We start from the raw sequence: 25,129 nt of genomic DNA on the forward strand, positions 1-25,129 counted from the left end.
CTAGTTGACATTAGTTGTTAGGTGATGAAATCCAAGCCTAGACCTTATCCGGAGTAATAATCGGATATAGCATGTATAAGACTGCGTTTAAATTATTGGACAGGACCTCGAGGTGGTTCTCCTGACCATGGGGAATTAAACGGGGCAGAGAAAAGTGGTGGGAAGAGCGCCCAACAATGGGGTGGGAATTCCAGGGAAACTGAATTCTGGCCGGAATCCGAAGAGGTTCAATACCAGCGTCGTATCCAGATTACGTTCCTGGCCTTGAACTTGAGCTTCGGTCTTTTTCTTCCCCTTCGTCTCCCTCACCTCTGTATCATCATCTTAATTTTCTCGAGGGAAAAAAAGTAAAGAAGAGTCCTTTTTCTTCTCCTCTCGTTCTTCTTCTTCTTCTTCACTCTTCTTCTCCCCGTCTCAGGGTGGTGGTAAGTCTTCCAAGTTCCCCGTTGCGGTCCCGCTGGTACTCTGGTACTCTACCGTTTGCGGCTCTATTTTTTTTGGAGTTCGTTTTGGCTCATGTTTTCTCAGCCAGCTTTTCCGTCCTCACCCCCGAAACTCTCCTGACGCACATCCTCTCTTCTCCTACTACTTCCTGCATCTTCTTTTCGCTTCGATTCGCAGGGAAGTGAGCCGCTCTTGTGATCCGGGATTACTCTCAGCCCCCCCTGTTGTTTCACGAATTGGACGATAACCCGTATCCTCCTCCCACTCTCAGCTGGACTTTCGGGCTCTTTTCGCCGATCTTACTTTTATCCCCGACCTCCCTCCCTCCTTGAGCTTCACCAGTCCTAGTATATATCGCATGGGAAGCGTTTAATACATAATAATACAACAGCTGGAATCATGGGCGTCCCCGACGGTACAACAACAAACGGCCACGGCAGTTCTCGCGCCGCTCGACACAACCTCCCCTCACATTTCATCGGTGGCAACCACTTGGACGCCGCGGCCCCGAGTGCTGTCAAGGACTTTGTCGCTCAAAATGAGGGTCACTCCGTCATTACATCGGTGAGTTTCAGCAGCGATTGAGTGAAGATTCTGCGGAGATTGAGCGAGCAGTAACTGACGGGGACTTCTTCCGCCGCTTTAGGTTCTTATCGCCAACAACGGTATTGCGGCCGTCAAGGAGATTCGATCCGTCCGAAAATGGGCCTACGAGACTTTTGGCAACGAGCGTGCCATTCAATTCACAGTGATGGCTACGCCAGAAGATTTGCGAGCGAACGCCGATTACATTCGTATGGCGGATCAATATGTCGAGGTATGAACGGACTTGGGATTTATCGCGCGGTAGACGGATCTCGGACGACTGGCTAAACAATTTGATTCTTGCAGGTCCCCGGTGGCACGAATAACAACAACTACGCCAATGTCGAGCTGATCGTCGATGTTGCTGAGCGAATGGACGTCCATGCCGTCTGGGCTGGTTGGGGTCACGCCTCTGAGAACCCCCGGTTACCCGAAGCGCTCGCTGCTTCTCCCAAGAAGATTATCTTCATTGGACCCCCCGCCTCTGCCATGCGCTCCCTCGGTGACAAGATTTCTTCCACAATCGTTGCTCAACACGCTGACGTCCCCTGTATCCCGTGGTCCGGAACTGGTGTTGACGAGGTGGTTGTTGACGAGAATGGCATTGTTACTGTGGAAGAGGAGGTCTACAACCGTGGATGCACATTCTCGCCGCAAGAGGGTCTCGAGAAGGCCCGGGAAATCGGGTTCCCGGTCATGATCAAGGCCTCCGAGGGTGGTGGTGGTAAAGGTATCCGCAAGGTCGAGAACGAGGAGGACTTTGTCACGCTGTACAACGCCGCGGCCAACGAAATCCCCGGATCCCCCATCTTCATCATGAAGCTCGCCGGTAACGCTCGTCACTTGGAAGTCCAGCTGTTGGCTGATCAGTATGGTAACAACATTTCTCTGTTCGGTCGTGATTGCTCGGTACAACGGCGACACCAGAAGATTATTGAAGAGGCTCCCGCCACGATCGCAAACCCCACAACCTTCCAGGCTATGGAACGCGCAGCTGTGAGCTTGGGTAAGCTGGTCGGTTACGTCTCGGCCGGTACCGTTGAGTACCTGTACTCTCACGCAGACGACAAGTTCTACTTCCTGGAACTTAACCCCCGTCTGCAGGTCGAGCATCCTACCACTGAGATGGTGACAGGCGTCAACTTGCCCGCCGCTCAGCTTCAGATAGCCATGGGTATCCCTTTGCACCGCATTCGCGACATCCGTCTGCTCTACGGTGTTGACCCCAACACCTCGTCGGAGATCGACTTCGATTTCTCCAACGAAGAGAGCTTCAAGACCCAGCGTCGCCCCCAACCCAAGGGACACACCACTGCCTGCCGTATCACCTCCGAGGACCCCGGTGAGGGTTTCAAGCCTTCCAGCGGAACTATGCACGAATTGAACTTCCGTAGTTCGTCCAACGTCTGGGGTTACTTCTCCGTCGGTACGTCAGGTGGTATTCACAGTTTCTCCGACAGTCAATTCGGTCACATTTTCGCCTATGGCGAGAACCGATCCGCCTCGCGAAAGCACATGGTTATTGCTCTCAAGGAACTGAGCATTCGCGGTGATTTCCGAACCACCATCGAGTACCTGATCAAGCTGCTCGAAACTCCTGCTTTCGAGGAGAACAAGATTACCACCGGCTGGCTGGATCAGCTGATTTCCAACAAGCTGACTGCTGAGCGCCCCGACACCACCGTCGCTGTTCTGTGCGGTGCTGTCACCAAGGCTCACCAGGCTAGCGAGGAGCGCCTCGAGGAATACCGCAAGGGCATCGAGAAGGGCCAGGTCCCCTCCAAGGACGTCTTGAAGACCGTCTTCCCGGTGGACTTCATCTATGAGGGTAAGCGGTACAAGTTCACGGCCACACGTGCCGGTCTTGATAGCTACCATCTGTTCATCAACGGCTCCAAGTGCTCCGTTGGTGTCCGTGCCTTGGCTGACGGAGGTCTCTTGGTTCTCCTGAACGGTCGCAGTCACAACGTCTACTGGAAGGAGGAGGCCGCCGCTACTCGTCTCAGCGTTGACGGCAAAACTTGCTTGCTTGAGCAGGAGAACGACCCTACTCAGCTCCGTACCCCCTCTCCCGGAAAGCTCGTCAAGTTCACCGTTGAGAACGGCGAGCACGTCCGTGCTGGCCAGCCTTTCGCCGAAGTCGAGGTCATGAAGATGTACATGCCCCTTATTGCGCAGGAAGACGGTATTGTCCAGTTTATCAAGCAGCCTGGAGCTACCCTGGAAGCTGGAGATATCCTCGGTATTCTTGCCCTTGATGACCCATCCCGTGTCAAGCATGCCCAGCCCTTCACTGAGCAGCTTCCTGAGCTTGGACCCCCTCAGGTCCTCGGTAACAAGCCCGCTCAGCGTTTCTTCCTTCTGCACAGCATCTTGGAGAACATCCTCAAGGGTTTCGACAACCAGGTTATCATGAACAGCACCCTCAAGGAGCTCATTGCTGTTCTCCGTGACCCGGAGCTGCCTTACAGCGAGTGGAACGCCCAATCATCCGCCCTGCACTCCCGCATGCCCCAAAAATTGGACGCTCAGCTCCAGAACCTTGTGGATCGTGCTCGCGCTCGCAAGGCCGAGTTCCCCGCCAAGCAGTTGCAGAAGACTATGGTGCGCTTTATTGAGGAGAACGTCAACCCTGGTGACGCCGAGATCCTGAAGACCACTCTTCTTCCTCTGGTTCAGGTCATCAACAACTACCTCGAGGGCTTGAAGGTCCACGAGTACAAGGTCTTCGTTGGCCTCCTCGAGCAATACGTTGCCGTTGAGAAGCTTTTCTCTGGCAGCAAGGCCCGGTACGAGGATGGTATCCTTGCCCTTCGTGAAGAGCACAAGGACGATGTCGCTGGTATCGTGCAGACCGCTCTCTCCCACAGCAGAATCGGAGCCAAGAACGATCTCATCCTTGCTATCCTGTCCATCTACCGCCCCAACCAGCCTGAGATGGCCAATGTCGGCACTTACTTCAAGCCCGTCCTGAAGAGCCTGACCGAGATTGAGTCCCGCGCTGCTGCCAAGGTCACCCTCAAGGCCCGTGAAGTCCTCATTCAGTCCGCCCTTCCATCTCTCGAGGAGCGCTTGTCCCAGATGGAGCTCATCCTCCGTCAGTCTGTCGCCGAGTCTCAGTATGGCGAGACTGGTCTCACCCACCGTGAGCCTGATTTGTCCGCCCTGAAGGAGGTTGTTGATTCCAAGTACACCGTTTTCGATGTCCTCCCTCGATTCTTCGTCCACAAGGATGCTTGGGTCACGTTGGCGGCTCTTGAAGTGTACGTGCGCCGTGCGTACCGTGCCTACACCATTCAGGACATTCAGTACTCTGCTGAAGGCGAGCTTCCCTTCCTTGCTTGGGACTTCACTCTGAGCAAGCTTGGTCAGCCCGAGTTTGGTTCTCAAACTGCTGTTACCCACCCTTCTACTCCCGGCACACCTACCGCTGAAATCAACCCCTTCAAGCGCATCAACTCCATCAGCGATATCTCTAACCTCCTGATCGATAACCCCAACGAGACCCCAAGAAAGGGTGTTATTCTCCCTGTCGAGTATCTTGAGGACGCTGAGGAGCACATTGCCAGGGCTCTGGAGGTGTTCCCCAAGGCCGGTTCCAAGAAGGACCACGGTCTGATTGCCTCCCTTGAGGGCAAGCGTCGCCCCGCTCCTCGTGCGGACAACGAGATCGAGCTCAGCGGAGTCTTCAACGTCGCCGTCCGCGATATCGAGGACCTCGATGATGCCCAGATTGTCGCTCAGATCAACAAGGTGCTCTCTGGATTCAAGGAGGAACTGGTTGCTCGCCGCATCCGTCGTGTCACTTTCATCTGTGGCAAGAATGGCGTCTACCCCAGCTACTACACCTTCCGTGGCCCCTCATTCGAGGAAGATGAGAGTATCCGCCACAGTGAGCCTGCTCTGGCCTTCCAGCTGGAACTCAACCGTCTGTCGAAATTCCGAATTAAGCCCGTCTTCACTGAGAACCGCAACATTCACGTGTACGAGGCTATTGGCAAGGGTCCTGAGAACGACAAGGCTCTCGACAAGCGCTACTTCGTCCGCGCTGTGGTGCGTCCTGGTCGCCTTCGGGACGATATTCCTACTGCCGAGTACCTTATCTCCGAAGCTGATCGCTTGATGAACGACATTCTGGATGCTCTGGAGGTCATTGGCAACAACAACTCCGATCTGAACCACATCTTCATCAATTTCTCTCCCGTCTTCAACCTGCAGCCCAAGGATGTCGAGGAGGCATTGGCTGGCTTCCTTGACCGTTTCGGTCTCCGTCTCTGGCGTCTCCGTGTCACTGGTGCTGAGATCCGCATTCTTTGCACTGACCCCGCCACCGGCATGCCTTACCCTCTCCGTGTTATCATCAACAACACCGTTGGATACATCATCCAGGTTGAGCTCTACATTGAGAAGAAGTCCGAGAAGGGTGAATGGCTCCTCCACAGCATCGGTGGCACCAACAAGCTCGGCTCCAACCACTTGCGCCCCGTTTCTACTCCCTACCCTACCAGGGAGTGGCTGCAGCCTAAGCGTTACAAGGCTCATGTCATGGGAACCCAGTACGTCTACGATTTCCCCGAGCTCTTCCGTGAGGCCTTCCAGAACAGCTGGGCCAAGGCAATTGCCAAGGTTCCCAGCGTGGCTGAGCGCCGTCCTGCCCTTGGTGAATGCATGGAGTACACCGAGCTTGTCTTGGATGATGAGGACAACCTGATTGAGATTTCTCGTGGCCCCGGTACCAACACTCATGGTATGGTTGGTTGGCTCGTGACTGCCCGTACTCCCGAGTACCCCGCTGGCCGTCGCTTCATCATCGTTGCCAACGACATCACCTTCCAGATCGGTTCTTTCGGTCCTCTTGAGGATAAGTTCTTCCACAAGTGTACTGAACTGGCTCGCAAGTTGGGCATTCCTCGCATCTACCTCTCTGCCAACTCTGGTGCTCGCATTGGTATGGCTGAGGAGCTGATCCCCTACTTCTCGGTTGCCTGGAACGATGCCGAGAAGCCCGAGGCTGGATTCAAGTACCTCTACTTGACCCCCGAGGTTAAGGAGAAGTTCGACGCCAGCAAGAAGAAGGAGGTCATCACTGAGCTCATCCACGATGAGGGTGAGGAGCGCCACAAGATCACCACCATCATTGGTGCTAAGGATGGTCTCGGTGTCGAGTGTTTGAAGGGATCCGGTCTTATTGCCGGTGCCACCTCCAAGGCTTACGAGGACATCTTCACCATTACCCTCGTTACTTGCCGCTCTGTCGGTATCGGTGCTTACCTTGTCCGTCTGGGTCACCGTGCCGTCCAGGTCGAGGGCCAGCCCATCATCCTCACTGGTGCCCCTGCCATCAACAAGCTGCTCGGTCGCGAGGTCTACACTTCCAACCTGCAGCTCGGTGGTACTCAGATCATGTACAAGAACGGTGTCTCCCACATGACCGCTGCCAACGACTTCGACGGTGTCGCCAAGATTGTTGAGTGGCTTTCCTTCGTCCCCGAGAAGAAGGGTGCTCTGCCTCCCATCCGCCCGTTCTCCGACACCTGGGATCGTGATGTCGCTTATTACCCACCTGCCAAGCAGGCCTACGACGTCCGCTGGCTCATTGCCGGTAAGGAGGATGAGGAGGGTTTCCTTCCTGGTCTCTTCGATGCCGGATCCTTCGAGGAAGCTCTCGGTGGCTGGGCCCGCACAGTTGTTGTCGGTCGTGCCAGACTTGGTGGTATCCCCATGGGTGTCATCGGTGTCGAGACTCGCTCCGTTGAGAACGTTACCCCTGCCGACCCTGCTAACCCCGACTCTATGGAGATGATCACCCAGGAGGCTGGTGGTGTGTGGTACCCCAACTCCGCCTTCAAGACTGCTCAGGCTCTCCGTGACTTCAACAACGGTGAACAGCTTCCCGTCATGATCTTGGCCAACTGGAGAGGTTTCTCTGGTGGTCAGCGTGACATGTACAACGAGGTCCTTAAGTACGGTTCCTACATCGTCGACGCCCTCGTCAAGTACGAGCAGCCCATCTTCGTCTACATTCCTCCTCACGGTGAACTTCGTGGTGGATCTTGGGTCGTCATCGACCCCACCATCAACCCCGACCAGATGGAGATGTACGCTGACGAGGAGGCCCGTGGTGGTGTCCTCGAGCCCGAGGGTATCGTCAACATCAAGTTCCGTCGCGAGAAGCAGCTCGACACCATGGCCCGTCTGGATCAGACTTATGGAGACCTTCGCCGCGCTCTTCAGGACAAGAACCTCACCAAGGAACAGCTCTCCGAGATCAAGACCAAGATGGCTGCCCGCGAAGAACTGCTCCTTCCTGTCTACATGCAGGTCGCTCTGCAGTTTGCCGATCTCCACGACCGCGCCGGCCGTATGCAAGCCAAGAACACCATTCGCCAGGCCCTGACATGGAAGAACGCCCGCCGCTTCTTCTACTGGCGTGTGCGCCGCCGTATCAGCGAAGAGTACATCGTCAAGCGCATGCTCCGCGCTGCGCCTTCCCCTGTTCCGGTCGAAGGCAGCGGTGCCATCGCCTCCAACCAGTTCTCCGCTCCTGCCTCGGACTCTCCCCGCGCCACTCACCTGCGCACCCTGCACTCATGGACCCCCTTCCTCGAGGACGAACTCCAGAACGACGATCGTCGTGTGGCCTCGTGGTACGAGGAGAACAAGGAGACGATCCAGGAGAAGATCGAGACCCTCAAGTCCCAGGCCGTCGCCTCGCAGATCGCCGATATCCTCTTCAGCAACCGCGAGAGCGGCCTCAAGGGCATCCAACAAGCGCTCAGCTTCCTCCCCGTCGAAGAGAAGGAAGCCGTCCTCAAGTACCTCGGCTCCTCCAACTAGGAGCCCTAAATCCTATTTTTCTCTATCTCTCTTGGAAGACCAGTTCGAATTCCTTTTCCTTTTCATTTCTGTCTTGTGTTTCAGAGCGTTTCATCAACCCAATTTTGTGACATGTATGATGAATTGATTGTCCGAAGTTTCTTTTCTTCTTTCTTAATCTTATGCTGTGCTTCTTTAACTGGGTTAGAAGGCATTGATATGGGATGGTTTGGTTTGGCTGGTCTTGATTGATGCATATATGTCATGTCTTGTGTTAGTTCTTCTATCGAATTGCATTACGATTGTTCAATTTGGTTACACGATTGTAAAATGTATCGAAGCCTAAAAAGGTAGGATGCGGACAGGGGGGTTGGATGACCATCCGTCGGAGCACGGTACAGGCCACGGACAAGGTACGATTTCCTCTTACAAAACGGTACTTGGTCATGCATTTTCATAGATCCATGGAGTCGTGGCATCAATTTATTTTACCCTTCAATAGAAGGGGAATCTGTGCTGCTTTATTATTCAAGATCCCTGTTGTGCTGATGGTAGATTCTTGCTTGGAAGGCTCGAAGCGGTGACAAATTGCCCAGCGCTGCTCTCTTGAGCCGCAAACCTCACTGAGAAGCGTCGCGGGTGTTGCCCTCATGGCAATAATGACCCCAGCCAATACGCCAAAGCCGCTTCTCGAAATCGTGCGCAGTCAACGTGACCTTCTCGTTCATCCTGTACAATGGTCTCTGCGTCACCTGGAAATGGTCGGATGCCGGTTCGGTTGCCGAAGCGAAGAGAAAAGTAGGAGTGGAAATGGCCCGCAGGGAGGCGTTTACTTTGAGTACCACGAGACTCTGATTAAAGAGGGGGATCGGTCGGAAAATGTATCGCATTGGCTGCGACTGGTTGAGCTTGCGGTTGCAGGGACGATGTATTGGATGAACCATGCTCAGCGGTATACCAGGGCGGGTAAGCATCCGGAGTACGCGTCTCGGGGTGAAGATAAACTTGGGGACTTGTTGCGGCCGGAGAGGGAGATCAGTTGTATAACCTGGGGCATCCATGAGACGAGAGAGCCTTTGGAGGTGTGGGAGGATTTGAAATTGACGAAGTAAGTGATTTTGTGGGCGAGTTTGGCTTCCATTTACTTTGGAGAGGACGGGCCGAGGAAACTTTTTTTGACATACAGAAAGTGTGGTATTCCCGGTGATACTTTTACTTAATGACGACATGGATGATAGACTTTTGGTATCGATTTCATTTAGTTATTCGTTATTTGCTCTGAATCAAATCTGCATACAAGCAGTGGGGGTATTATGTGCAATGCAAGCGAGTCATGACATATGAGATGTGGATGGTTGGTATAGTCGTATCGAGAAAGAGGGAGAGGAAGAGGGAGGACAAAGGGGGATAAGGATCGGGATCAAAAGACACGCTCAGGTCGTGGGAAAAGTATATACAAAGAAGTGAAAAAGGTAGAAGGATGTAGGGGAAAGATGGAACGGAAGGTAAGAGAAGGAAAGTTAAGAAGGATAAATAGATGGCTAAGCAAGCTGCCTCTCAAGACTTCTCCCCGGGCCCGGGGTAAGAATCGGGGGTAGATTCCTATACGGATCCCGGAGCCCGCGGCTCGTGTTCACAGGGCTAGCGCTCTGGTCATCAAGGCGCAGCTGCCTGTTGAAATCGACGGGTAACTGATCCGGCAAGGGAAGCGGAGCCGCGTATCGAGGGTTCTGAGGCATCGGGGCCTGAGGGTACGGCATGGCATAACCGGCCGATTCATTGGGAGAGCCGGGGAGAGTGATGTGTGTAGCGTGGAGGGTGCGAGCGATATCATCGAGGAGGACTTCCATTGGGGCGATGTAGGCCGTGCGGGTCTTTTCAGACCATGCTAAGACTGCGCCGCAGACGCGGCCGGTGGATTTCTCGAAGACCCATGCGCCGGAGTCGCCGGGGACTAGAAGACATGGTATGTTAGCATGATGTGATACCAAGGTAAGGAAGAGGGGTATAGTGAGCTGGCGCACTCACTCACCTCCAAAGTTCCCGTCCACCCCAAAGCTTGTTGAGAAGGTGTGCCGGCCATGCAGCTTGACAATGGTCATTGCCTTGGAGATTTGTCCAGTTTGCAACCCACTGGTGCGGCCGCAGCAGTGGACATTCAAACCTCCGAGGTCTTCGAGTCGGGCGACGTCGGTGAGGTGAATTGGCTCTCGTGGAGGCGGTGGAATAGGCGCACCTCGGACACCTCGTCTTGTAATCGAGAGTGTAGCGAGGGATGGCTTGTCGTAGACGATATTGCGAGCATCCATGCGGTCGTGGTTGATTTTAATCAGGGCCCAGTCAATTTCATGCCTGAGACCTTTGCGGGTCCACCGGCGAACACCCGACGATGCGTGAACGTAGCCGAAAGCATGAGAGGCAAGGTGCTCGTCGTCACGATCTTCGGGAGAGGGGAAGAAGTCTTCGCGGACGTCGTCGATTGCGGGCTGGGTCACGAAGAGGGGCGGTTCCTCACCCGGTTCGATTCCAGCGGTGTCACCAATCGAGGCTGCGTCTTCATCGTCGTAAGCGAATTCGTCATCATCCTCATCAGAGGAGTAGCCGTCAGAAAGGCCGAATTCATCGTAGTAATCGTCTCCATCTTCGTCGTCGGAGATCTCGAACTCCAGATCGCGGCCTGATGGATCCTCGTCACACCATGTGTACATGGGCTGCGGCTCTTGGGCGATCATATCGCGTGGCCAGTTTGCGGCAGAACGGGTGGGGGCGTCGTTCCCGTCTTCATCCTGGTAGTCGTCTTCTTGGTCACTGGGCGCCTCGAGCATGTGGTGAACTGTCATACCGTACGGCACGCCATCTACCAGGATGGCACCGCCGTAGGAGACAGGAGGAAGGTGTTCATCGTTCATGAAGGCGCCGATGGAGGCACCACAAAGCGGATGTTGCTGATAGCAAGGGTTTGAGTCCTGCATAGAAGGAGGAGCTTCAATTGTGCTCTGTGGCCCAGTCTTCGCCGGTCGACGACGCTTCTTGCGCGGGACCTTTGACCGTTCAATGTCTCCACGGAGCACAATCAAATCCCAGTCCTCCCGTTCAAGCGGGAAATACTTCTTTAGGGCAGCCCTAACCTTCTTCACGCTACTGCAAGTGACACAGATCGTCGTCTTGGCGTTGTCTAGCCCGTCGCCAGTCATCATCAGCGTGACACCGCATGACTCGGAAGAGTCTTTTAGGATTTTCTGGAGCAGCTTCCTCAATCGAGGTAGCATCTGGAAATTCCACTCGTTGAGATGATCCTGCGGAATCTCAACTGTAGTAAGTTTCTTGAACGTGCGCTTCTTCATTTTCCGCTCCTCAATGCCAAGCTTCATCATTTTCATCTCTGGAGCTGGAGCCACATTCACTGGCGGTACGAACTGCGTGACTTGTTCAGGCGCAGTGTAATTCCTAGCTGCTTGCTTTGCGGCATCTGCTTCTGACCCTGGAACAAGGGCGAGAGGCAAACAGTCGTCCAATTCCTCAGCGCCAGGAGCATTGAAGATGTCAATCTTGCAGCAAGACCAAGTAATCTTGCACAGAGTGTAGATGAAGTTCATCGAAAAAGAAAAGGTGCTGTCTGGAGCTGAGAGATCCAGAACCGGATAGTGGAAAGTCTGCGGAATCCGAAGATTGAAGTCATCGAAAGGCTGAGTGGAGAGATGGAAATTAGGCGCATCAAGGCAGAGCTGGACCATATGACAGAAGGCAGTACCGCACTTGGGGCCAAGCTTTTGCAGGTACTGACTTTCGACTCTTTGCTTGAAGATAGAGGTGTTGTACTTCATCTTCCAAAGGCGGCTGACTGGTGTCCACAGACCAATCTCCATCAAAACCAAGCCAAGCGAGTAAAGATCGTAAGCCCAGGCGGCATCATCATCGATGGACCTCTTGTCGTCGGGGTGACGGTACATCCCAGCAGAAAGAGGCTCTGGGGAAGGATTGTTCCCAGAGAATTGAGCAAAGGATGTAAGGTAAGGACGCCGGAGATTCTCGGTCAGTCCAATCTCGTTCTGATTCGAGTTTGTGAGTCCGGGGAGGATGAGAACATTGCTACTGTTAATGTTTCCGTGCACCAAGTTTTGACTTCGCAGTTGCAGAACAGCCATGAGAAGATCATAAGCGAGGCGGAACCGCGTCTCTAGATTGGGTTGCGGGTAATCCTCTCCGGACTGGAGAAGCGAGACGAGAGGCTTTGGCTTCAACCCGTTGAGAAGGTCGGTTGGATTCTGGAGGTATGGAAAGTAGTCGACGGGCATTTGGTAGACGAAAGCGTATCGGGAGTTTGGGCGGTCGATATAATATCCAAGGAACTTTAGTAGACCAAGGTGGGATACCCTTGCGTTCTGAACCAGCTGCTCAAGGGCCTGATGCACGTTGTCCAACCGCGAATCTTTGGGATAAGAGACATCGGAGGACGAGTCCAGCACCATCGGAGTATATTCGACCAAAATGCTGACTGTAGGGTCTCGGATGTTGTGAGGGAAAGGTAGGGCTGAAGTCTTCATGCGGCCGAGGACTCGAGAGTTGGTGGAAGCCGCGACCATTTCATACGGCGGCGGATTGTTGTCGTGAGAAGCACCGGTAAGTTGCAGCGCCGAGCGGTCTATCAAGAAGCTCCTTGATGCGACCGAGCCTTTGCTGAAACTTTTTGCAAAAGTGGGCTGCTCGAGAACCGGGGATTCGGTGACTGCGTGGAGATTCGTGTAAGAAGAGTAGTCGTAGGCCTCCTTCGACTTTGACGAGGGGGAACTTTGATACATCGAACTATCGAAGGATGACGCATGGTATGATTTGGAATCCGAAAGCTTCGAGTAGCCAGAATCACCGCCGGGGGTGCCGGCATGCGGGGAAGGATAGGATTGCGTGCGACTCTTGCCCGAAGTCGAACTGGCATTCATATCGCGACGAGAGCGAGAGAGATCATAGAGAACATCGATGCAAGCCGTCAATTCGCTGAGAAGAGTCTTCGAGCGACTGATCTCGGCGCTCGTCCAAGTAGTCTTTGAGGGCAAGCCGCCAAGCGCATCGCCTGCGGGGGAATCTGTTTTACCTCCCTTGGACGGTAAATCAGACGCTCCTTTGTTCTGCAAACCCTCTGCCTCGCTCAACAAGTCTTGAATTGACGACATGACGCTCTCAACAACATCGCTGAACCCCGCCTGCGTCAATGACTCGTCGATGTCATTCGGCTGCGCGGCGCTCGCATCGCTCCAGTCTAGACCCCACGCCAACAGTCTATCCCTTTGTGTTTTGAAATTGCGGTGGATCGAGGAGAGTTCGGGATTATCGAGCGCATTCGAAGCGGTGGTGACGCTCTCACAAGATGTTTTCGTATCGGTGTACATCTTGGTGAGGCGTCGCTGGAGGTATGAGCCTCCATGGCGCGGGAGGACGGACATCTTGGCGAGCCTGGATGGCGAGATTCGACTCGGGCGATTGCGGCGCGGTCGGGGGGTTGTTTTCAGAACATTTCAGGTAGGTGCAGCTCGTTTGAGGCTCGCGATTAAGACTGAGAGATGGAGGAAATGAGGGCAGCAGGCGGCAGAGAGGGACAAGTTCGAATAAGAATATCGCTGGTGGGAGGGAATCCTGTTGCCTAACCAATCGGGAGTGGCGAGTGAAGCAAAGCCTCAATGCCAAGCCACAGACCCGCGATTATCACGTGGCAGGCAGGCAACCATCATTGCACCAGATTTTGTGCATGACTCAGCGGCTGGGGATGTGCTTAAACTCTGCGGATCTGCGATGCGTGCGTACTCCGATTCTCCCTTGCTCCCGAGCTCTGTCGACGACTCCTATACAACAAGCTCTTTCAACTATCCACCAGACCCAGATATCGGACCCACCCATTACCCACCCCGATTGACCGCTCACTCATATTCTCGAATCTCTGCTGCCTGTTTACATCCGTCATCGAGAGGGGTATCGCAGGCTTCTCAATAATAATTTGATAATGGCAAGCATCACACATCTTTCGGATTCTGCTTACTCTCCACGATTAAACTATTCTTCATCCGGACTAGCCCTTCCGATGAAACACCCATCATTGTCTCCTGCGTAAAACCCGGGGCCCATGATGTCCGTACTGCGCAACCCAGAACTGTCAGCAAGCGAAAGACGGCAAATTGAAACGGCATGATCTTAGCAGCAGCGTTTAATGGATACCTAACAGGCCATTCGTTTAGTTTCCGACGTTGCGAATGAGGTTTCCAAGATTCTCTGGGTGAAAATCAACGTCCACTTTCCCATGCGTTTCTCGAATAGCTGCCGGTAACCAATCGCATCGAGACCTTCATCTTGCTATTCGCCATGTATGGCAATGTTTCTCTTACGACAAGAAGTTCGAGAACTTACGGTCGCATTCGACGTCAGTCGGAAATCTGCCGGATGTTGTTGCTATGAGCAAATATCATCTTTGCATTGGTGCTCGCAAGCTATCTACATGTTCAATAGTGGCCCCGCATCGCTGCCATCGGGATCCTCCATCACGGATGCGTTATTCTCGTACTCCGTGCTCGTTCGCAGGCACCCTCAATTATGGTGGCATACACGGAGCGGTCGTCTGACTTTGAAGATGATCTCAGCGTCACCACTATCCTTGCAGGTTCTATCGCCAAGGCCGCTCCCGGGGATTTGGATAGGATGCGTTTGCTATCTTTGATGGTTAGGTGGCTGATTGCTTCAACACACTGAACTGTCGCCTACTTGCTTGAAGTGGGAAGAAGACCCCGGGGTATCCAAGTTGACTCGTGTAAATGTGATCCCTTGATAGGAAAGGGTCCGAGACGGCAGTGAAATATGTCTGCCTAGTGATATCCGAGAAACGCCGAATCAGCCGAGCATTAGAAAGCTTGTCGCAGATTCAGAGCGCTTCAACCCTCGGGCCTCAGACATGTATGACTCCGGCTCGTGAAACCTATGCCTTCTCAGGTGCTGTTCACGGGCAAAAACTCTGCGCTGATGGTTGACCAAGGACCTGCCAGGCATCCATTGACTCGGGGAGCCACTTGTCGGAAGCAAGGCCGAAGCATTTATGTAGCACCGGTAGTCCCGATATTTGTAAAGAACTAGTACTCCGTACGTTAAGGCAGCAGGATAACCAAATTTAGCAGGACCAAAACTGTGGGGACGTGAGAACTGGACCCTTCGCCTCCATAATCTTGCCAAGCCGGCTTATGTCTGTATACGTCTGAACCCTAGAAGCAAGAGATCAAAGTAGCGGACTTGTCGGTATGCACTACTATTCGGTAGAGAGAGTAAAAAAATGTAGGCGGTTGGCCACGGCTAGGTACTGAATCTAATTTATGGCTTTGAAGTCTGCAATGGGTTCCGAACCGAGCCACATATATATGTCTGGAGAGCAGAAAACTGGTCATGGAAAGGCTACGAGATACAAGTTGACGAACGGACGTTGTGCCTCTAGGCCTCTCTCCGTGCCCACCAATAGTTCGGAGTATACTGCTCTCGCATACATTGGAAGGACTTCCCCCGGTTGGTAAACTCGCTAGCTGCGAAAAGCCGATGCTTACGTCGCTTGACTTCGCTACTTCGGAGAGGACACGGTTGAAAATGTTATTGTTGGCGCCTATTGCTATTTACCACTCGTTGAAGCTTTCTTAACTGGCTCTAGATGCTTCTTCATAATCATGCTGGAGTTGACTCCTGCCACAGTAGCGGTAATACCGGAATGTGGGAGATGCCAATGTATCCAAGAAGGCGAGACCGGGCCTGTCAATCACAGTCTCTGACTCAAGAGGATGTAGCCATGACTGCCCTGCCGACGAGCGTTGACTATAGCAAAAAATGGGGTGGAGTTCCGCCAGATGACATCAGGTTCGGTCGATGAGTAACATGAGTATGCTCGCGGCTTACCCCTGGCCAGCCCTAAGTAAGTTTAGTCTATAGGAAGAAGATAGAGGATGCAGGATTAATAGTGTTCAACTCGACTTAGCATTTAACTCGACTCACCCCGTAATGATGAAGATGATGGCCACGATTATTTCTGGCCTCTCGTAGGAGGGGCTCGGGTGGAGCGACGTCGGAGTTTCTTAGGAGGTCGTCGGCGGTCCTTCGCGCATTCCCTAGCAGTACCCGAGTATATCCAAAGAGCCACAGATACCCCTCTTTCCTTTCCTCTCACGCAGACGGTAGGCTCCCTAGAGCATGACACTTGACTCGAATCTGACTGACCTTGTCTCCGCTTAATGGCCATATGCTTGTCCTCAATTCACTGATATCGGCTCCAGCATACTCCTGGCGTTTAAAGGTCTTTACCGGGCTTGAGATCCTCGGCGGATAAGCGGGAGTGATGACAGTGCTCATTTTGGGTCGTCTTTTCGGATGCCCACGAGGTACGAGGCTTCTAAAAAAAGACGTTAGCATGCGCACTGTTTGGCGAGGCGAGTACACTCACCCGCAGGATCCTCTGCGAAGGCCCAGGAGAGACAATGAAAGCGTAAAATATTGGCGACACAGACGCTGGACTTTGACTCTACCTCAGCGAGCCCTTCCCCATTCATTCGAGAAGACAATCGACAAGCAATGTTGTGGGTTCGACCTCGGGGGAATATTATGGGCCACAGTGAGCTGTCCGTGCTTGTGTTCGAAAGAAGCGGACGCCGTACTGTCCGCATCGATTATGACCGTGGTTTCCTGTCAAGGCTCAAGCCCAAGGTCTCCTGAATTAGCCTGGAAAGCGATATTATCATGGAGTTGGCCCCCATTACGTACCCAGGCTTTCCTTCGCCCTTCTAACATTAAAGGCATAAGAGTCGAGGCGGATTCAGATCACTGCATTGCAAATTGTATGGGCAGCCGATGCGGCAACGGACAGGATCAGGATTATACGCCACTTTGACCCCAGTAATTCCGTGCGGCGCAAGTTCAGCTCGATTATAGTATAGCGCAAGGTAACATACCTTGGGAGAGGCTGTGGCCTTCATCAAGCCTCTACCGCAGCTTGCCAGCCTGGTAAGACAGGAAGGCCCCATGAGATTGTGGTATGTCATTCCTTATTAGCAAATTAAATGTGGTGGGCTTATTTGAGATATCGCAAAGCATCAGCAAGGCAGACTTTGATGGGGGAGGGGTTAAAATGGTTGGGTGTGATAGCAAGATGGTGGAGTAAGGCTGCGGCACCGCGATTGAAAATGTGCGTGGCGAGTGTTTGCTGTGTTTCTCTCTTCTGGACCAACACAAGTGCTTTTCAACCTTGCCAGGCTTTTCAACTCCTCATCATCATACTTATTCTCTGCTCTTCGCCTCTAATTTACCTCATCCATAAGCTCTTTCTGCACCACAGTCTCTTAATCGACTGCACCTAACGGTACACTTGAGAATTCCACACTTCTGAGCCTGTTGCTGACCATCATACAGCGAGACAAACAAAATGGCACCTCCGCCTCGGGCTGGAAGGCCACAAAATGGCCGCGGCCAACGGTCCCGTGGCCAAGATAGGTCCGAAGCCTGTCGACTGTTCTTACAAGGGCGATGCCGCTACGGCGAACAGTGTCGCTATAGCCACGATGGCGATACCCCACCTGTCGAGAGTAAGCAGATAGGGACCTTAACAGCGGAGGATGCTGCCGAGAAGGAAGGATACAGGGAATGGAAACGCAGCCTAAAGAGACTCCCTTCTACCCCCTCGATACATCAAATGAAAGCCATAATGGACGACGCTTTGCAGATCCTCGCACATAACAACCAGTCTCTACACCAGCAAATACCTCGCGATCTGGTTGACCAGGATAACACTGATGGACTCCAGTGGATCCGACAAATAATGAACCTTCGAGTCTCAGACCGATGGTCAGTGGGCGAAATGCTTTTGGTGGCGCGATCATTCTTGATGTTCATTACACACCCGAGTTTATTGGACTGTCTATCTGTGGACAGCTATGTGGGTGACCTTTACGTCTTTATCAGCGGTAGTGGTGGATCACGAGCCATACCGTTCTTTCAACATGTCTGTCAGGCGTTGGATGATCCAGCGACCAGAGGCAAAAACGCAGACCAAACAATCATGTGCTTGGTGAAGGCAATCCGCGAGGTTATCACCCGAAACCAAAAGGCGCTGTATCATGAAGGTTTACCAGGACTGATTGATAGTGTCTCTCAGTTGTGCGATGAGGCTATGGTCGATAAGCCACTGATGGCTCCTACTAAGATTCAGATTGAAGAGCTACAGCGTCTCAGGAAACGGGCGGATACCATGCTGGCAAACAATCAACAAAAGGCTGATATCGATATTACTACCACACTGCAGAAGATTGTTCGACCGAATTACCCCATACTAGAGTCACCACGGTCTCTCCACAACAATGACAAGGCGGATATTGCTCAAATCAAGATCATACCGACCGAAGATGAGATCCGCTGTGAGAAAGGGGTCCTTCTACCGTCTACAGACTTTGGCACCCCGTATTTCCTGCAAGGGGCAGAGCGATTGATCGATGTACACTTTCGACTTCTCCGTCACGACATCTTTGATGAGGCCACAAAGACTATTGCTGAGATCCTCCATGTCCATGATCGCAAGTTGAATTTTGGGCAATGGTTCAAATCGTCCGAATCAAACAGAGCGATCCGTACATATAGCCGCGCAAATGTCGAGCGTCTGCAGTTCACCAAGCAGCGTGGGTTGGAAATCGATATCTCCATGATGGAACCCCTTCAGCTTGCTCGGAAAACAAGTGCTGAGAAACAAAAGTGGTGGAAAGATACAAGGCGTTTAGAGGAAGGCTGCTTGCTGTGTCTGGTCTGGGTTCACAATGGGACAAGCTCCATCACTTTCCTCACCGTTAGCCAGAAAACCATTGCTGTCAATGAGCGCGGTTCACTTGTTTCTGATCGAAATCAGCGGGCCAGTATAATCACTAGTCTCATACCCGGCCAGGCGAACCATGATCTGGAAGCGCTAGTCAGGCGTCTCCACGAAGGCAACGAAGGCCGGAATATTCTTATTGAGTTTCCAAGCATCCTATGGGCAACATTTGCCCCGATCCTAGAGAATATGCAGCGGATGTACAGTGAGAGTCGCCTTCCATTTTCACGCTGGATTGTCCCAGACCCTCGCAATCCAGTTAGAAGCGAGACGCCCGAGGTGTCACCACCGGTATACGCCAGAGATCCGGACTTTGGCTTCGACCTTAGTCCTATTCTCAGTGACAAGCTCGCCGGCCTATCCCTCACCCCCACCAATATTGCCCCCAATTTGCACAAAAGTCTGAGCGCTCTGACCTCCCTGGACAAGGGCCAATGCGATGCGTTAATTTCTGCATTGTCTCAAGAGTTCTGCCTGATCCAAGGGCCACCTGGGACCGGAAAGTCATATTTGGGTGTGCAACTGATGCGGGTCTTGGTTGCGAACAAAGCGCGAGCCAATCTTGGTCCTATCGTCGTCGTGTACGTGACCATAACAAGTACAATCGCTGTTTTAAGACTGACAATGTTCTGCTACAGGTGCTATACGAATCACGCCCTAGACCAGTTTCTAGAGCACCTGGTTGACCAAGGAATCGACAAGGTTATTCGGATCGGCTCGAAGAGTTCCTCAGAAGCGATGGAAGGAAAGAATCTCAGGGCGATTGCTCGAGAAGCGGACAAAACAGGCGGAGAGAATTACACCCTCGGCACATGTCATTCTAGCCGTGAAGAGATGGAGAAGAATCTGCAGAAAAAATTCGGCGCGCTCCAAGCTTTGAACCGAAGATACTGGGGAGGATTCGACTACCATTTACGGCGCATGTATCCTGGAATTCACGCGCAATTTTCAGGGAAGGATGCTGAAGGGTTCATAACACAGGAAAAGGTTCCAGACCGATTCAAACGATGGGTGCAGGAGTCAACAAAAGGCAATACCCAAACCCACTCCCTGGGGAGACTGCAAGATATCATCGAGAAAGCCAAGCGAAACGTCTGGAGTCTCTCGGACAACGATCGCAAAACCCTTATGAACCATCTAATGCAAGAAATTCGGGAAAGAATTATTGATGGGATACTCGACGATTTCCGCGAAGATGATGCGTTTGCCAAGCAGATTCGAGATGTGTACGACGAGGTAGACCGAAGGGTTTTGGCTGATGCTGATGTTATCGGCGTCACCACATCTGGTCTTGCCAGGCGCAATTCTGTCTTACGCCATATCGAGAGTCGAGTTGTCATCTGTGAGGAGGCTGGTGAGGTACTGGAGGCACATATGCTTTCTGCGTTGATCCCTAGCGTGCAGCATCTTATCCAGATTGGGGACCACCAACAACTCCGACCGCAGATTGTTAATCACAAGCTATCCATGGAAAGCCACAGCGGTGATCTCTACCAGTTGGATCGCAGCCAGTTTGAACGCATGGCACTGGGTGAATCCGGCCTACCCGCATTTCCTACTTCTCAGCTGAATGTGCAACGCCGCATGCGCCCAGAGGTGTCCACACTTATTCGAAATACACTTTACGAGAGGCTTGTAGACAGCGACACAGTGAAGAACCTACCAAATGTTGCGGGAATGGGGAAGAATGTGTTCTGGCTCGACCATGAGAATCAGGAGGATGCTGCGGATCAAGAGTCCCGAGGACGCTCTAAGAGTAATAAGTGGGAGGTCGCGATGACCCACGCTTTGGTCCGGCACATAGTGCGACAGGGAGTCTACAGCAGCAAGGATATCGCAGTCCTTACCCCATATGTCGGACAGCTTCAGAAGCTCCGCTCTGCGCTACAAAACGACTTCGAAATCGTGCTGAGCGACCGAGACCAAGAAACACTGATTAGAGAGGGCCACGAGGACACTACTCCAAATGGCACGGGGCACGCTCTACTACAGAAGAAAGCAATGACCGAACTTTTGCGAATCGCGACAGTCGATAACTTCCAGGGCGAAGAGGCCAAAGTTATCATCATCTCATTGGTTCGCAGTAATATGGACAACAAAGTTGGGTTCTTGAAGACCAGCAATCGGATCAACGTCTTACTGAGCCGTGCCAAACATGGGATGTATCTCATTGGGAACTCCAAAACATACGCCAATGTTTCGATGTGGTCCAATGTGCTGGGTATGCTGCGTATGACCGACTCAATTGGGCACAAGTTCAGTCTTCACTGTGACCGTCATCAAGAAACGGATGCCCTGGTCGCCACTCCAGAGGATTTTGAGATTCTAAGCCCCCAGGGGGGTTGCAGGAAACAGTGTGACCAGTAAGACCCCCAAACCCTTTTCCGGAAACCGTTGGCTAATTGAGTAGACGTCTTCCACGTTGTGGACACCAGTGCCGCAGTAAATGCCACTCTGATGCCCTTCACAAGGCCTTTAAATGCCCGTTGCCCTGTCCGCGGCTGTTTCATCCATGCGAGCATGATTGCCCCAAGCTCTGCGGTGAGCCTTGTGGCCTCTGCATGACGGCCGTCCACGATATCCAGCTGCCGTGCGGTCATATCAAGGCTGAGGTTCCATGCCACGAATCTCAAAGTCCAGAGAAGGTAAAATGTCATGTTTTGGTCAGGAAGGCAGTTCCATCTTGCAGACATGTCGCAAAGGTCCCATGCTTCGTGGATGTCTCGTGCAAGACGTTTCGTTGTGAAGAGCCTTGCCAACAGATCCTTTCGTGTGGGCATAAGTGTCCTGGAACTTGCTATAGCTGCGCATCGCAGCTGCAGGAAGCAGGCCCAAAAAAGACGATGCACCAGAAGTGTAAAGTTATATGCGGAAGAAAGTACGGAAGCTGCCATCACACCTGCCCTCGTACATGTCATGACGGTGAGGGCTGCGGAGTGTGCCATGCAAAATGCGAGGTAATTCCACTCTATTATACCTGGTCCCGTCAAGAATAGTCGGCTTGATACTGATACTGCTCTTACAGGTTCGCTGTGCACACTCAAAGTGTCCTAAGAAGTGCTATGAAGCATGCCCTCCGTGTGTGGAAAGATGCACATGGCAATGCGAACATCAGGGACAATGTGCCCTTCCATGTGCCGGCCCTTGCAACCGCCTTCCGTGTTCCAAGCGTTGCACAAAACCCTTGCGATGTGGCCACCAATGCCCAGGTCTTTGCGGAGAACGTTGTCCAGAAGGTTACTGCCAGATTTGCTCTGACAAGGGCGACGCGAGAGTGGATATGCTTGAATTCAAGTCATACTCAGAGATTGACCTCGACGAGAGTCCAATTGTCGTTCTGGGTTGCGGTCACTTCTTCACAGCGGAAACCCTAGACGGACATATTAGTATGCATGATGCGTACCGGATGGGCCAGACAGGAGAGTATATCGCTCTATCCCGGTCGAGCTCGCTTAGTCAATTTATTCCGCGTTGCCCAGACTGCCAGAGTCCAATACAGCAATACGTTACGCAGCGGTACAATCGAGTCATCAATCAAGCCGTCCTCGACGAAACGTCCAAGCGGTTCATCGTCAGTGGCAACCAACGCCTAGCTCAATTCGACACCGATATCCACAACATTGCAGCAGAGTGGCGAAGAATCAAGGAGTCTACGAGGCAGCCTACGACGCAGGACAAAAACGAGATAAAAAAAGCAAAGGAAATGGTCGCCAATCTAGCTAGGAAGATCTCGCGGTTTAATGCCGAGGTTTCCCACAAAGAGCAACCGGTTCGAAAACTGCATGATGCGACAGTGAAGGCAATGCGAGCAGCAGGGATAGATTCGCAAATGGAAGGACTTTCCATCGGGTACCACATCCCCAATCTTTCCCCGGACCAGCGTATCGTTACTGGTGGTAACGTGAAGCTTTTAAAGCTTCACTATACCCTCATGAACAATCTTCTTCAACTGGCCAAAACACACAGACACGTCGCGGCGACCGAGGCAGTGAATGACGCAAGAAAGCTGCTGGGATCAATTGAGAGCTTTATCGGGGACCCTGTCTCGGAAAGCTTTCCTGCCATGACCGTCGAGGTCAAGCTGTATTATGCCGAGATTGCGCTCTTACTTCGCACTCACCGCGGCGTACCGGGAATGGAGACCGAAACGGCAGCCTACGGCGCAAAGGCCACGGAGTACCTGCAGGAAGCCGAGCGACTTTGCGGTAAAGGCTTTAAGGATGCGGATGAGCTGCTCAAGGCAGCCAGGGAGTTGCTGAAATTGCTTGACGAGAAGTGGTACGAGGATGTCACAAGCAAGGAACTCGAAGCTATCAAGCTCGCCATGGTCAGTGGACGCGCAGGAATCTCCACTCATTCTGGGCATTGGTACAACTGCGAGAACGGACATCCAGTAAGTCTTGCTATTCACCTATCCCTGCGTTCTAGACGTGGCTAATTGATTGAAGTTTGCGGTGGGAGAATGTGGAATGCCAATGGAGCTTGCTCGATGCCCGGAGTGCGGTGCACAGGTGGGAGGTGAGCACCACCGGCCTGCTGAGGGTGTGTCTCGAGCTACACAGATGGAGCACTGAGCGAATGTCGTCCTTTTTCCCTTTCCTTTACCCTGTTAGAGTGTTTCCGCCCCCCTCCTTCATCTTTGTGACTGTCTCTTGTCCTCGAACCGTACTATTTTGGCTCCTTTTAGTGGGCTATAGGTATTGGTAGACTAGATCAGAATCCTTGTGTTTGGAGTAAACTTGCAGAATGATTTTCATGTTTTTACTGTATTCTGTTACAGTTCATTGTAATGTTCAAGACTAACTGAACGATCTTGAGATCGAATTAAAAATGAAGGTGTGTAAGGCTGACAACTCGGGTTTGCCTGTCAGAAAGGCGACGATTATACGACGTTTTCTGGAGGAGGCCTGTCGCCAGACTCAAAAAAGCAATGTAACCTGAGATACTCTAGTATAACCTTTAGATGGACCATTGAATTCCTTGCCAAACCGGACTCGGTAGCCGACATGTATGAGCCCGGGCTTGTTCTGTAAACCTCGCAGCCCTTTATTGCCCTTTTCAGGCGCATTTTGAGGCTATACTGAAGGACCCTCTCCCTGTAACGCTCAACAGCAAGGGAAAGAAAGCTTGATTGCTCGACTAATCCACATAGTCAGCTATTCATATCTTTTTTGCTATATATTATCAGACCTCCGGTGGTCGCTCAACCGCTCGATCATTATCCGGTTAAGTCTCGTCGGACGAGAATCTCCCGCTGATTCTCGACAAAAATGGGACGAGAATTATCCAGCGGTCAGTTGCTCTGTGCACTCACGTATTCATTTATCATGCTGTGCCTTCGGCTGTCCTCGTCTAAGCTTCTGAAGTCCTCCGACTCCTTGTATTATTTTCGGGTCTTTGGTAAAAGGATCACCTTCTTGTCTCGTTAGGTCGTCTACAGGGCTCTTGGATAAGACCACTGCATTGACATCATACCCTGGCCTGGAAATGCTGCCTTTGCTACGTCTCGCCTTTATACAGTATCCACTAGTTGAAAGCTACCTTCCTCACAGATTTTTGCGGCTTTTATCCAAAGGCTACCTTGACACTTGGAAAACATGCCTCCGAATCAGAAAGGAGTTAGTGCATGGGTTAAAGGATCTGGCACTGCTGTACGTCTTGCTTGTTCATGTCCTACTTTGTCCCATCTCCTATACTCGATCATCTAGACGGCTGGGTAAAGTAAAGTCGAAGATATTGTGGCCGCTGGACAAGGTCGAATAGCTCCCAAAAGCTCTTTGGGGGCTTTCATTGTGGTACACTGCACCAGGGCCACTTACGCCTCCTTCCGCCGAGTCTCCCAAGTCACCATGTCTATCAAAAATGTTAACGTCCCCGGCTTCACGTAATGGCCCACCTAAGGGGCGTGTCGACGTCCAGAAGCCCGTCAAGTTAACCGGGCAACACGCGTCCGTCCATCGCGGGGCTACGGGCGCCGACCAGAAGTTCTAATGCTTGAAAGTGTGCAAGGTAGTGAATGAATGATACGAGTGTCTATCCTGGATCGAATCCTCTATGTTATTTTTTACTTCTTGAATGAATCAGTGACTTGCAAATACTCTCTGAGAAAAAGTACGTAGCCGAAATGCGTATCCCCTCGACAACATACGGCCACAATCAATTCCAGAAGAATTCAATATTTCCCAACCGGTGTATATATTGTTGTTAGCCTGGAAACAGCCACAGGATCCCACGATCTGGGCTTTGTCCATTCTGACTACTCCGAAAGATACCAGAGACGTGACACTGAGGCTAGACGATGATTACAGGTGCAGGAAATGGCCCGGTGAAGCTGCTCAATAGCCCACGTGCAGGACAGCCAAAGGCTTCCACTGACATCAAGGCCCAGGACAGATCCACATGCCATTCCAGCAGTTTGCTGCA

General features: G+C 52.4%; 4 protein-coding genes across 4 annotated transcripts; 3 read left to right on the top strand and 1 right to left on the bottom strand.

Moving 5' to 3' along the window:
• The first annotated feature begins 704 nt into the window (after positions 1–704).
• On the top strand, positions 705–7,906 carry BJX68DRAFT_189910 (acetyl-CoA carboxylase ACC1). Its single transcript, XM_071037361.1, has 3 exons — positions 705–1,008; positions 1,091–1,261; positions 1,336–7,906. Exons 1-3 carry the CDS (start codon positions 844–846, stop codon positions 7,864–7,866), a joined length of 6,867 nt encoding a protein of 2,288 aa, XP_070893883.1. The 5' UTR covers positions 705–843; the 3' UTR covers positions 7,867–7,906.
• A 458-nt stretch (positions 7,907–8,364) lies between these two features.
• On the top strand, positions 8,365–9,073 carry BJX68DRAFT_247066 (uncharacterized protein). The gene has a single exon (XM_071041726.1). It carries the CDS (start codon positions 8,496–8,498, stop codon positions 8,955–8,957), a length of 462 nt encoding a protein of 153 aa, XP_070893884.1. The 5' UTR covers positions 8,365–8,495; the 3' UTR covers positions 8,958–9,073.
• Positions 9,074–13,420, bottom strand: BJX68DRAFT_247068 (uncharacterized protein). The gene is made up of 2 exons (XM_071041727.1): positions 9,878–13,420; positions 9,074–9,799 (listed from the first exon to the last, which is right to left on the bottom strand). Exons 1-2 carry the CDS (start codon positions 13,281–13,283, stop codon positions 9,387–9,389), a joined length of 3,819 nt encoding a protein of 1,272 aa, XP_070893885.1. The 5' UTR covers positions 13,284–13,420; the 3' UTR covers positions 9,074–9,386.
• Positions 13,421–17,272: 3,852 nt separating this feature from the next.
• Positions 17,273–23,461, top strand: BJX68DRAFT_279101 (uncharacterized protein; the record flags this gene model as incomplete). Its single annotated transcript, XM_071048663.1, has 7 exons — positions 17,273–18,911; positions 18,951–19,287; positions 19,345–19,693; positions 19,793–21,069; positions 21,150–21,663; positions 21,732–23,099; positions 23,155–23,461. 7 exons carry the CDS (start codon positions 17,273–17,275, stop codon positions 23,278–23,280), a joined length of 5,610 nt encoding a protein of 1,869 aa, XP_070893886.1. The 3' UTR covers positions 23,281–23,461.
• Positions 23,462–25,129: the final 1,668 nt, after the last annotated feature.

Source organism: Aspergillus pseudodeflectus (genome assembly GCF_044049435.1).
Source record: "Aspergillus pseudodeflectus strain CBS 756.74 chromosome Unknown BJX68scaffold_68, whole genome shotgun sequence".
In the NCBI taxonomy this organism is placed as follows: Eukaryota; Fungi; Ascomycota; class Eurotiomycetes; order Eurotiales; family Aspergillaceae; genus Aspergillus; species Aspergillus pseudodeflectus.

Coding starts and splice junctions, on each gene's coding strand:
- BJX68DRAFT_189910 (XM_071037361.1), top strand. CDS start 844: ATGGGCGTCCCCGACGGTACAACAACAAACGGCCACGGCAGTTCTCGC. Junction 1,009..1,090: donor GTCACTCCGTCATTACATCG/GTGAGTTTCAGC, acceptor CCGCCGCTTTAG/GTTCTTATCGCCAACAACGG. Junction 1,262..1,335: donor TGGCGGATCAATATGTCGAG/GTATGAACGGAC, acceptor TGATTCTTGCAG/GTCCCCGGTGGCACGAATAA.
- BJX68DRAFT_247066 (XM_071041726.1), top strand. CDS start 8,496: ATGGCAATAATGACCCCAGCCAATACGCCAAAGCCGCTTCTCGAAATC.
- BJX68DRAFT_247068 (XM_071041727.1), bottom strand. CDS start 13,283: ATGTCCGTCCTCCCGCGCCATGGAGGCTCATACCTCCAGCGACGCCTC. Junction 9,800..9,877: donor GGTGGACGGGAACTTTGGAG/GTGAGTGAGTGC, acceptor CATGTCTTCTAG/TCCCCGGCGACTCCGGCGCA.